Source organism: Neoarius graeffei, chromosome 18 (genome assembly GCF_027579695.1).
Source record: "Neoarius graeffei isolate fNeoGra1 chromosome 18, fNeoGra1.pri, whole genome shotgun sequence".
NCBI lineage: Eukaryota > Metazoa > Chordata > Actinopteri > Siluriformes > Ariidae > Neoarius > Neoarius graeffei.
This window is the reverse complement of record NC_083586.1, coordinates 58,486,207-58,499,574: the sequence shown is the minus strand read 5'-3', so window position 1 is coordinate 58,499,574 and position 13,368 is coordinate 58,486,207. Positions and strand designations below refer to the sequence as shown.

The 13,368-nt window shown below is 38.0% G+C and overlaps 1 protein-coding gene across 2 annotated transcripts in view; it reads left to right on the top strand.

The window, feature by feature from the left end:
• Positions 1-13,368, top strand: part of akt3b (v-akt murine thymoma viral oncogene homolog 3b) — an 85,146-nt gene that overhangs the window by 44,491 nt on the left and 27,287 nt on the right. For both annotated transcript variants that reach the window (XM_060899086.1, XM_060899085.1), the window contains exons 9-10: positions 7,769-7,891; positions 9,259-9,387. In XM_060899086.1, the coding sequence (XP_060755069.1) occupies positions 7,769-7,891; positions 9,259-9,387 (252 nt within the window). The remainder of the gene's footprint in view (positions 1-7,768; positions 7,892-9,258; positions 9,388-13,368) is intronic.

Here is a 13,368-nt window from a genome sequence, read left to right as displayed (position 1 = left end):
CTAGTTTTACTTTCCTAATATATTAGATGCCCAAATGTTAGCTAGCTTACTAGCAAACATGGCGACTAGTTTTACTTTCCTAATATATTAGATGCCCAAATGTTAGATAGTTTACTAGCAAACATGGCGACTAGTGTACTTTAACGAATATATTAGATACCCAAATGTTAGCTAGCTTACTAGCAAACATGGCGACTACTTTTACTTTCCTAATATATTAGATGCCCAAATGTTAGATAGCTTACTAGCAAACATGGCAAATAGTGTACTTTAACGAATATATTAGATACCCAAATGTTAGCTAGCTTACAAGCAAACATGGTAACTAGTTTTACTTTCCGAATATATTAGATGCCCAAATGTTAGCTAGCTTACTAGCAAACATGGCGACTAGTTTTACTTTCCTAATATATTAGATGCCCAAATGTTAGCTAGCTTACTAGCAAACATGGCGACTAGTTTTACTTTCCTAATATATTAGATGCCCAAATGTTAGCTAGCTTACTAGCAAACATGGCGACTAGTTTTACTTTCCTAATATATTAGATACCCAAATGTTAGCTAGCTTACTAGCAAACATGGCGACTAGTTTTACTTTCCTAATATATTAGATGCCCAAATGTTAGATAGCTTACTAGCAAACATGGCGACTAGTGTACTTTAACGAATATATTAGATACCCAAATGTTAGCTAGCTTACAAGCAAACATGGCAACTAGTTTTACTTTCCTAATATATTAGATGCCCAAATGTTAGATAGCTTACTAGCAAACATGGCGACTAGTGTATTTTAACGAATATATTAGATACCCAAATATTAGTTGGCTTATTAGCAAACATGGCAACTAGTTTATGAATATATTAGAAAGGCAAACATTAGTTAGCTATTTAGCAAACATGGCAACTAGTTTACTTTCCTAATATATTAGATGCCCAAATGTTAGCTAGCTTACTAGCAAACATGGCAACTAGTTTACTTTCCTAATATATTAGATGCCCAAATGTTAGCTAGCTTACTAGCAAACATGGCGACTAGTTTTACTTTCCTAATATATTAGATGCCCAAATGTTAGATAGCTTACTAGCAAACATGGCAAATAGTGTACTTTAACGAATATATTAGATGCCCAAATGTTAGCTAGCTTACAAGCAAACATGGTAACTAGTTTTACTTTCCGAATATATTAGATGCCCAAATGTTAGCTAGCTTACTAGCAAACATGGCGACTAGTTTTACTTTCCTAATATATTAGATGCCCAAATGTTAGCTAGCTTACTAGCAAACATGGCGACTAGTTTTACTTTCCTAATATATTAGATGCCCAAATGTTAGATAGCTTACTAGCAAACATGGTGACTAGTGTACTTTAACGAATATATTAGATACCCAAATGTTAGCTAGCTTACAAGCAAACATGGCAACTAGTTTTACTTTCCTAATATATTAGATGCCCAAATGTTAGATAGCTTACTAGCAAACATGGCGACTAGTGTACTTTAACGAATATATTAGATACCCAAATGTTAGTTGGCTTATTAGCAAACATGGCAACTAGTTTATGAATATATTAGAAAGCCAAACATTAGTTAGATATTTAGCAAACATGGCAACTAGTTTACTTTCCTAATATATTAGATCCCCAAATGTTAGCTAGCTTACTAGCAAACATGGCGACTAGTTTTACTTTCCTAATATATTAGATGCCCAAATGTTAGATAGCTTACTAGCAAACATGGCGACTAGTTTTACTTTCCTAATATATTAGATGCCCAAATGTTAGATAGCTTACTAGCAAACATGGCGACTAGTGTACTTTAACGAATATATTAGATCCCCAAATGTTAGCTAGCTTACAAGCAAACATGGCGACTACTTTTACTTTCCTAATATATTAGATGCCCAAATGTTAGATAGTTTACTAGCAAACATGGCGACTAGTGTACTTTAACGAATATATTAGATACCCAAATGTTAGCTAGCTTACTAGCAAACATGGCGACTACTTTTACTTTCCTAATATATTAGATGCCCAAATGTTAGATAGCTTACTAGCAAACATGGCGACTAGTGTACTTTAACGAATATATTAGATCCCCAAATGTTAGCTAGCTTACTAGCAAACATGGCAACTAGTTTTACTTTCCTAATATATTAGATGGCCAAATGTTAGATAGCTTACTAGCAAACATGGCGACTAGTGTACTTTAACGAATATTTTAGATACCCAAATGTTAGCTAGCTTACTAGCAAACATGGCGACTAGTTTTACTTTCCTAATATATTAGATGCCCAAATGTTAGATAGCTTACTAGCAAACATGGCGACTAGTGTACTTTAACGAATATATTAGATCCCCAAATGTTAGCTAGCTTACTAGCAAACATGGCAACTAGTTTTACTTTCCTAATAAATTAGATGGCCAAATGTTAGATAGCTTACTAGCAAACATGGCGACTAGTGTACTTTAACGAATATATTAGATCCCCAAATGTTAGCTAGCTTACTAGCAAACATGGCAACTAGTTTTACTTTCCTAATATATTAGATGGCCAAATGTTAGATAGCTTACTAGCAAACATGGCGACTAGTGTACTTTAACGAATATATTAGATCCCCAAATGTTAGCTAGCTTACTAGCAAACATGGCAACTAGTTTTACTTTCCTAATAAATTAGATGGCCAAATGTTAGCTAGCTTACTAGCAAACATGGCGACTAGTTTTACTTTCCTAATATATTAGATGCCCAAATGTTAGATAGCTTACTAGCAAACATGGCGACTAGTGTACTTTAACGAATATATTAGATCCCCAAATGTTAGCTAGCTTACTAGCAAACATGGCAAATAGTTTTACTTTCCTAATAAATTAGATGGCCAAATGTTAGATAGCTTACTAGCAAACATGGCGACTAGTGTACTTTAACGAATATATTAGATACCCAAATGTTAGTTGGCTTATTAGCAAACATGGCAACTAGTTTATGAATATATTAGAAAGCCAAACATTAGTTAGCTATTTAGCAAACATGGCAACTAGTTTACTTTCCTAATATATTAGATACCCAAATGTTAGCTAGCTTACTAGCAAACATGGCGACTAGTTTTACTTTCCTAATATATTAGATGCTCAAATGTTAGATAGCTTACTAGCAAACATGGCAACTAGTGTACTTTAATGAATATATTAGATACCCAAATGTTAGTTGGCTTATTAGCAAACATGGCAACTAGTTTATGAATATATTAGAAAGCCAAACATTAGTTAGCTATTTAGCAAACATGGCAACTAGTTTACTTTCCTAATATATTAGATACCCAAATGTTAGCTAGCTTACTAGCAAACATGGCGACTAGTTTTACTTTCCTAATATATTAGATGCCCAAATGTTAGATAGCTTACAAGCAAACATGGCAACTAGTTTTACTTTCCTAATATATTAGATGCCCAAATGTTAGCTAGCTTACTAGCAAACATGGCAACTAGTTTTACTTTCCTAATATATTAGATGCCCAAATGTTAGATAGCTTACTAGCAAACATGGCGACTAGTGTACTTTAACGAATATATTAGATCCCCAAATGTTAGCTAGCTTACAAGCAAACATGGCAACTAGTTTTACTTTCCTAATAAATTAGATGGCCAAATGTTAGATAGCTTACTAGCAAACATGGCGACTAGTGTACTTTAACGAATATATTAGATACCCAAATGTTAGCTAGCTTACTAGCAAACATGGCGACTAGTTTTACTTTCCTAATATATTAGATGCTCAAATGTTAGCTAGCTTACTAGCAAACATGGCGACTAGTTTACTTTTACGAATATATTAGATCCCCAAATGTTAGCTAGCTTACAAGCAAACATGGCAACTAGTTTTACTTTCCTAATATATTAGATGCCCAAATGTTAGCTAGCTTACTAGCAAACATGGCGACTAGTTTTACTTTCCTAATAAATTAGATGGCCAAATGTTAGATAGCTTACTAGCAAACATGGCGACTAGTTTACTTTCCTAATATATTAGATACCCAAATGTTAGCTAGCTTACTAGCAAACATGGCGACTAGTTTTACTTTCCTAATATATTAGATGCCCAAATGTTAGCTAGCTTACTAGCAAACATGGTGACTAGTTTACTTTTACGAATATATTAGATCCCCAAATGTTAGCTAGCTTACAAGCAAACATGGCAACTAGTTTTACTTTCCTAATATATTAGATGCCCAAATGTTAGCTAGCTTACTAGCAAACATGGCGACTAGTTTTACTTTCCTAATATATTAGATGCCCAAATGTTAGATAGCTTACTAGCAAACATGGCGACTAGTGTACTTTAACGAATATATTAGATCCCCAAATGTTAGCTAGCTTACTAGCAAACATGGCAACTAGTTTTACTTTCCTAATATATTAGATGGCCAAATGTTAGATAGCTTACTAGCAAACATGGCAACTAGTTTTACTTTCCTAATATTTTAGATGCCCAAATGGTAGCTAGCTTATTAGCAATCATTGCTACTAGTTTACTTTTCTAAATTATTAGATAGCCAAATATTAGCTAGCTTATTAGCAAACATGGTGACTAGTTTGCTTTTACAAATATATTCGATAGCCAAATGTTAGCTAGCTTACTAGCAAACATGGCAACTAGTTTTACTTTCCTAATATATTAGATGCGCAAATGTTAGCTAGCTTACTAGCAAACATGGCGACTAGTTTACTTTTCTAAATTATTAGATAGCCAAATATTAGCTAGCTTATTAGCAAACATGGTGACTAGTTTGCTTTTATGAATATATTAGATACCCAAATGTTAGCTAGCCTATTCGCAAACATGGCAACTAGTTTACTTTTACGAATATATTAGCTAGCCAAATGTTAGCTAGCTTATTAGCAATTACTAGCAAAAATACAGCTAATTACATTTCCTAATATATTAGAAAGCCAAATGTAAGCTAGCTTTCTAGCCGACATGGCTAATGATGCTAGTCACACAATATTATAGTTCATCTAATGTTAGCTAGCTTGCCCATGCAATTTGATAAATCTGGTTAAAAAGCCAGAGCTACATTTTTAACATGTAACATTTTTAATTTCATCATAAAATGGTTTGTGCAACATTTAAATTGCTAGCGCGATTGGCTACGTTTTAATTGTACAGTACAATTGTGCATCGAATGTTAGCAATCTAATAAAGTGCAATTGATTTTATTAACTTTGATTTCACGTTGCGAGTAAATTAACTGATTACGAGCTTTTTTTTTTTTTTAAACTTTCTGTTAAGCTTACTAGCGCAGTTGGTTACTGAACTTAATTTCACAGTAAAGTAGTTTACCTAATGCCAGTTAGCGTACAAACACGGCTTTAATTTCACAATAAACTAAAAGTTGCCTCCTACCAGCTAGTGTACTTAGCTAGTATCTTAACATCAGAAAGCTAACCTGTTAAGCTTTTATAGATTTATATATTGATGGGGAGTCTGTGGTAATTAAACTGAATCTCTTTGCTCTGAGAGAATGTAGTTAGACCTATAGATCGTTAGCATTCCTTGTTAGCCACTCAAGTATTGGACTGTGTAAGTAAAATCTATTATTTTTTTCGCGGTCCGGTTTCCATCAAATCCTGCGCTCTGATTGGCTGGCGAGCGGGTCCGTATCCTACGATATGGACCCCAGTTACGGACCCTGGTTACGGACCTCTGGCGACTCGCTCGTTCACAACAACAAACATAGGAGCATTTTTTGTCAACATTTTATCTTTTTTTGTCAACATTTATCTTTAGTCAACATTTATCTTTATGCACCGTAAGGTGCAGCAGGCATTATGTTTTCAGGTTGTCCGTCCGTGCGTCTGTCCCGAAACCTTGTGAACACGATATCTCAAAGGCTAATGAAAGGAATTTCACCGAACTTTCACCATTTATGCGCTTTGGGACAAACATGAACTGATTAGATTTTAAGATCAAAAGGTCTAAGGCCAAGGTCGCTGTGAGGTCAAATGTCTGTCTGAAAATCTTGAACACAATATCTCCAAGGCGAATGAAAGGAATTTCACCAGACTTTCACCATTTGTGCATTTGGGGACAAAGATAAACTGATTAGATTTTGAGATCAAAAGGTCTAAGGTCAAGGTCACTGTGAGGTCAAATGTCTGTCCGAAAACCTTTTGAACACAATATCTCCAAGGCTGATACAAGTAATTTTACCAGGTCACGATTACTGTGAGGTCAAATGTCCATCCCCAAGTCACAACTTAATAAGGCGTGTAGTCTACCGGGCGGAGGCATCCCCATCGACACCGTTAGCGTCGAGTTCTATCTAGTTTTTTAATAAGATTTATTTATAAGATTTTTATCAAAAATCTTATAAATTTTTTTTCCAGCATTTCTCAGGAGAATAGCATTAATTTTACAGCATGGATCGCGATAACGACAGTCTTCATAGCGAAAGTGAGTTTTACTACCCTGAGGAAGAAGAAATAAAAGAAAACATTTCAGGAGAAAGCTAAAAACCTCTAACTGTTGCTAACGCCAAGCAAAAACATGGCTGAATCCTGAATGACTCAATTTTGTATAAATATGGGCCTCCATAGGCGGCAAAATGTAGTTTTTTTTTTTTTTTCCTGCCATGGAAGTGCACTTGTATACCGAGGAGGAAGCAATTTGCATTACAGCCGTGAATGAGGATTCAAAATGGCATTAATTTTACAGCATGGATAGCGATAACGACAGTGTTCACAGCGAAAGCGAGTTTTACTACCCTGAGGAAGAAGAAATAAAAGAAAACATTTCAGGAGAAAGCTAAAAACCTGTAATTTGCTAACGCCGAGCAAAAACATGGCTGAATCCTGAATGACTCAATTTTGTATAAATAGGCCACTACATGGGTGGCACGGTGGTGTAGTGGTTAGCACTATCTCCTCACAGCAAGAAGGTCCGGGTTCGAGCCCCGTGGCCGGCGAGGGCCTTTCTGTGCGGAGTTTGCATGTTCTCCCCGTGTCCGCGTGGGTTTCCTCCGGGTGCTCCGGTTTCCCCCACAGTCCAAAGACATGCAGGTTAGGTTAACTGGTGACTCTAAATTGAGCGTAGGTGTGAATGTGAGTGTGAATGGTTGTCTGTGTCTATGTGTCAGCCCTGTGATGACCTGGCGACTTGTCCAGGGTGTACCCCGCCTCTCGCCCGTAGTCAGCTGGGATAGGCTCCAGCTTGCCTGCGACCCTGTAGAACAGGTTAAAGCGGCTAGAGATGATGAGATGAGATGAGATGAGGGCACTACATAGGCGGCAAAATGTAGTTTTTTTCCTGCCATGGAAGTGCACTTGTATACCGAGGAGGAAGCAATTTGCATTACGGCCGTGAATGAGGATTCAAAATGGCGGCTCGGCGCAGTTTTCCCTTTCAGGCGCTCTCGTTTTCTGTTAGAATTTGGTAAAGAAAAAAATAAATATATTATTTACCAGCTTAAGGTCGGTCCGTATGGTGAAATACCGTGACCTCGGCCTTGAATACTGACCTTGGCCCAGAGCGCCTCGCTCAGTACTTTCAAGACCTCGGTCACCGTATTTCATGATACGGACCTCCCAGCTGGTAAATAACATGTATAATATTTTATGTTAAAAACAACACGGTAGGGGGAATGAAAATGAAAAGATGTGTTTTTAGAGGATCACATTTAACTCCACAACCTGTCTGAGGAGAAGATTGGATGTCGCTTGTTTGTTTGCTTATTTATGTTTTTGTTCGTTTTTGTTTTTTCTTCCAAACGCAGCTGTTTTTTCATTTGTCAAGAGAGCGCGTGTTTTCAGAAGACCGGACCCGGTTCTATGGCGCCGAGATCGTTTCTGCACTGGATTATTTGCACTCTGCTAAAATTGTTTACCGTGATCTTAAGGTAAGCTCCAGCTCACCTGTTTATTCCAGCAGGCTCTGTGTGCAGATCATAAAAACACAGAAAGGTGACTATCTTTGAGTTTTGATGATTAAAATGTGGACATGTTTGATTCCATATCTGAGGAAGTCTTCAAGTAGGAAGAAGGGTCATTCCATGTCAAATCTCCGAATGCTCCCACTCGACCATCTCAGATTTGGCTGAAAAAATTCCAGGAGGTTCACACACTTCCCAATAGGAAAAGTCCCAAATTTTAGCTCCCAACTCCTTATAGTTTTGTCATAAAAAAAATATTTTTGCAACTAACCTCGGACCCGTTTTGAGCAGAGTTTTTTGGGGAGCCACTTTGCTGTATCTAGAAAAGTATTTAAGCTAGGTTCTTCAAATTTTCAAGGGTCAAAATCTGGCACCAGTACTTGTCGAATATCGACTTTTTACATGCGTGCTTTTGGTTTATCATAGAATTCTGGGGGCTTGAATTTGCTCGGAAATTCTACACTACGCTCTGTGGCAGCAGATTTGAAGGACTGTGGAAAGTGCAATTTCAAAGACAGAGGCTTGATATTGCACATCCACCTTCCCATATATACTGCGTACTTGGTATTCTAAAACTGCCCCTCTGTGACGAGCGGTTTGGAAGATATTAAAGTTTAAAAATGGAAAAAATTAATTTGGTGACGTTTTTGGCATGTTATAGCAAAAAAAAAAATGACAGCATCCACCAACATAAAATTGACTGTTTTAGAAAGATTAGATGTCTGTTTTTAACATATCCAAAATTTGTGATGGTGTTCTGCCTTATTTTTGCAAAATGATTTTTTTGAAAATGTGGCGTTTGCATACACACAGCATTCATGGCCTATGAAAGCATTTTCAAATGCTAACAAAATGCCCTGAATTTATGATACACACCTTAAACTCAACAAAATGCTTCATTTGGTTCATGGTAAACTAGACCTGAAGGATAACCCATATGCAACCTTTAGATACTGAAATATTGGAGCTCCAATATGGGTGAAAACTGAAACTTGTTTCATAATTTAGAAGAAAAAGCAACCTGTATACTTCAGTTAGTATTTATCCATGATAAAAAGTCTTTGACAGTCCATTAGAATTGATTATTATGATTGATTTATTATTTATGACATTGAATTTATTTATGTCATAAATAATAAATCATAATAATAAATTTTTTAAATGAGAAAATGTTGATGTTAGCTCATTGACTAACAGAAGCTAACCTGAGAGGTTTGGGGTATTTCTGGCAAACTATACGTACTCAAACATTTAAACATACAGTATTCATTTAGTCTGTGTGTCTTATCAATTCATACACCATTTTAAGTGTGTGCGCGCGTGTGTGTGTTTAGCTGGAGAACCTGATGCTGGACAAGGACGGCCACATTAAGATCACAGATTTCGGCTTGTGTAAGGAGGGCATCACTGATGCCGCCACTATGAAGACGTTCTGCGGAACTCCCGAGTATCTGGCACCCGAGGTAGTGTGTTCCTCTCATCCCATAGCCAACTCACATTCTATAACCACCTAGAGTTGACCCGTTCTGTCGTTGACTCTCATCCCAGAATGGGCTCTCGTGTCCTAACCAGCTCACATCCCATAACTAACTTGTATCCAGTTACCGACTCCCATTTTGTAAGCGACTCTCAGCTCATAGCAGACTCAGCTCATAGTCACATCTCATAACAGACTCTCATACTTTGACTGACTCAAATCCTGTAAACCAACTCGTTCCTCATTAGCATTCCATAGCCAAATCACGCCCATTATCAGACTCCCAGCCCATAACTGACTTGCATTCCATAGCTGACTCGCATCGGTTATTCAGTTTGTAACACGTAACTGACTTGCATTCTATAACTGACTCGCATCTATTATCCAATTTGCAACACGTAACTGACTCGCATCTGTTATTCAGTTTGCAACACGTAACTGACTCGCATCTGTTATCCAGTTTGCAACATGTAACTGACTTGCATTCTATAAGTGACTCGCATCGGTTATTCAGTTTGCAACACGTAACTGACTCGCATCTGTTATTCAGTTTGCAACACGTAACTGACTCGCATCTGTTATCCAGTTTGCAACATGTAACTGACTTGCATTCTATAAGTGACTCGCATCGGTTATTCAGTTTGCAACACATAACTGACGCGCATCTGTTATCCAGTTTGCAACATGCAACTGACTTGCTTTCTATAACTGACTCGCATCGGTTATTCAGTTTGCAACACGTAACTGACTCGCATCGGTTATTCAGTTTGCAACACGTGTAACTGACTCGCATCTGTTATCCAGTTTGCAACACGTACCTGACTTGCATTCTATAAGTGACTCGCATCTGTTATCCAATTTGCAACACATAACTGACTCGCATCTGTTATTCAGTTTGCAACACGTAACTGACTCGCATCGGTTATCCAGTTTGCAACAAGTAACTGACTCGCATCTGTTATCCAGTTTGTAACATGTAACTGACTTGCTTTCTATAACTGACTCGCATCGGTTATTCAGTTTGCAACACGTAACTGACTCGCATCTGTTATTCAGTTTGCAAAAACGTAACTGACTCGCATCTGTTATCCAGTTTGCAACATGTAACTGACTTGCTTTCTATAACTGACTCGCATCGGTTATTCAGTTTGCAACACGTAACTGACTCGCATCTGTTATTCAGTTTGCAACACGTAACTGACTCGCATCTGTTATCCAGTTTGTAACATGTAATTGACTTGCTTTCTATAACTGACTCGCATCGGTTATTCAGTTTGCAACACGTAACTGACTCGCATCTGTTATTCAGTTTGCAAAAACGTAACTGACTCGCATCTGTTATCCAGTTTGCAACATGTAACTGACTTGCTTTCTATAACTGACTCGCATCGGTTATTCAGTTTGCAACACGTAACTGACTCGCATCTGTTATTCAGTTTGCAACACGTAACTGACTCGCATCTGTTATCCAGTTTGCAACATGCAACTGACTTGCTTTCTATAACTGACTCGCATCAGTTATTCAGTTTGCAACACGTAACTGACTCGCATCGGTTATTCAGTTTGTAACATGTAACTGACTTGCTTTCTATAACTGACTCGCATCGGTTATTCAGTTTGCAACACGTAACTGACTTGCATCTGTTATTCAGTTTGCAAAAACGTAACTGACTCGCATCTGTTATCCAGTTTGCAACATGTAACTGACTTGCTTTCTATAACTGACTCGCATCGGTTATTAAGTTTGCAACACGTAACTGACTCGCATGTGTTATTCAGTTTGCAACACATAACTGACTCGCATCTGTTATCCAGTTTGTAACATGTAACTGACTTGCTTTCTATAACTGACTCGCATCGGTTATTAAGTTTGCAACACGTAACTGACTCGCATGTGTTATTCAGTTTGCAACACGTAACTGACTCGCATCGGTTATCCAGTTTGCAACAAGTAACTGACTCGCATCTGTTATCCAGTTTGTAACATGTAACTGACTTGCTTTCTATAACTGACTCGCATCGGTTATTCAGTTTGCAACACGTAACTGACTCGCATCTGTTATTCAGTTTGCAAAAACGTAACTGACTCGCATCTGTTATCCAGTTTGCAACATGTAACTGACTTGCTTTCTATAACTGACTCGCATCGGTTATTCAGTTTGCAACACGTAACTGACTCGCATCTGTTATTCAGTTTGCAACACGTAACTGACTCGCATCTGTTATCCAGTTTGCAACATGTAACTGACTTGCTTTCTATAACTGACTCGCATCGGTTATTCAGTTTGCAACACGTAACTGACTCGCATCTGTTATTCAGTTTGCAAAAACGTAACTGACTCGCATCTGTTATCCAGTTTGCAACATGTAACTGACTTGCTTTCTATAACTGACTCGCATCGGTTATTCAGTTTGCAACACGTAACTGACTCGCATCTGTTATTCAGTTTGCAACACGTAACTGACTCGCATCTGTTATCCAGTTTGCAACATGCAACTGACTTGCTTTCTATAACTGACTCGCATCAGTTATTCAGTTTGCAACACGTAACTGACTCGCATCGGTTATTCAGTTTGTAACATGTAACTGACTTGCTTTCTATAACTGACTCGCATCGGTTATTCAGTTTGCAACACGTAACTGACTTGCATCTGTTATTCAGTTTGCAAAAACGTAACTGACTCGCATCTGTTATCCAGTTTGCAACATGTAACTGACTTGCTTTCTATAACTGACTCGCATCGGTTATTAAGTTTGCAACACGTAACTGACTCGCATGTGTTATTCAGTTTGCAACACGTAACTGACTCGCATCTGTTATCCAGTTTGTAACATGTAACTGACTTGCTTTCTATAACTGACTCGCATCGGTTATTAAGTTTGCAACACGTAACTGACTCGCATGTGTTATTCAGTTTGCAACACGTAACTGACTCGCATCTGTTATCCAGTTTGCAACATGCAACTGACTTGCTTTCTATAACTGACTCGCATCAGTTATTCAGTTTGCAACACGCAACTGACTCGCATCGGTTATTCAGTTTGCAACACGTAACTGACTCGCATCTGTTATCCAGTTTGCAACATGTAACTGACTTGCTTTCTATAACTGACTCGCATCAGTTATTCAGTTTGCAACACGTAACTGACTCGCATCGGTTATTCAGTTTGCAACACGTAACTGACTCGCATCGGTTATTCAGTTTGCAACACGTAACTGACTCGCATCGGTTATTCAGTTTGCAACACGTAACTGACTCGCATCGGTTATCCAGTTTGCAACACGTAACTGACTCGCATCTGTTTTTCAGTTTGCAACACGTAACTGACTCGCATCTGTTATTCAGTTTGCAACACGTAACTGACTCGCATTCCATAGCCGACTTGCATCCGTTATCCAACTTGCATTCCATAGCCTACTCGCAGCCCAGAACTGACTTGCATTCTATAGCCGACTCGCATCTGTTATCCAATTTGCAACCCATAAGTGACTCGCATTCCATAGCTGACTCGCATCCGTTATCCAATTTGCAACATGGAACTGACTCGCATCCCACAGCTCACTCGGATTCTATAGCCAACTCTCATCCGTTATCCAACTTGCAACCCATAAGTGACTCGCACTCCATAGTCAACTCACATTCGTTATCCAATTTGCAACACGTAACTGACTCGCATACCATAGTTGTCACATCCTGTAACTGACTCACATCTTGTAACAAAAATGGACTCGCTTTAAGGAGCTGACTCACATCCCAGAGCTGACTCACATCCCAGAGCTGACTCACATCCCATAACCAACCTGCTGTACACCTTTACAGGGTCCTGGCGCAGGTCTGAGAAACTCTAGAATTAAACAGCTGAACAAGTTTCATTTCAGGAAGCGTTTTGGAAAAAGTGGGGAAATTCCATTGTCTGAGTAGGGCTGTAAATCTTTATATGGAAACCTTTTATCACATTTTATAT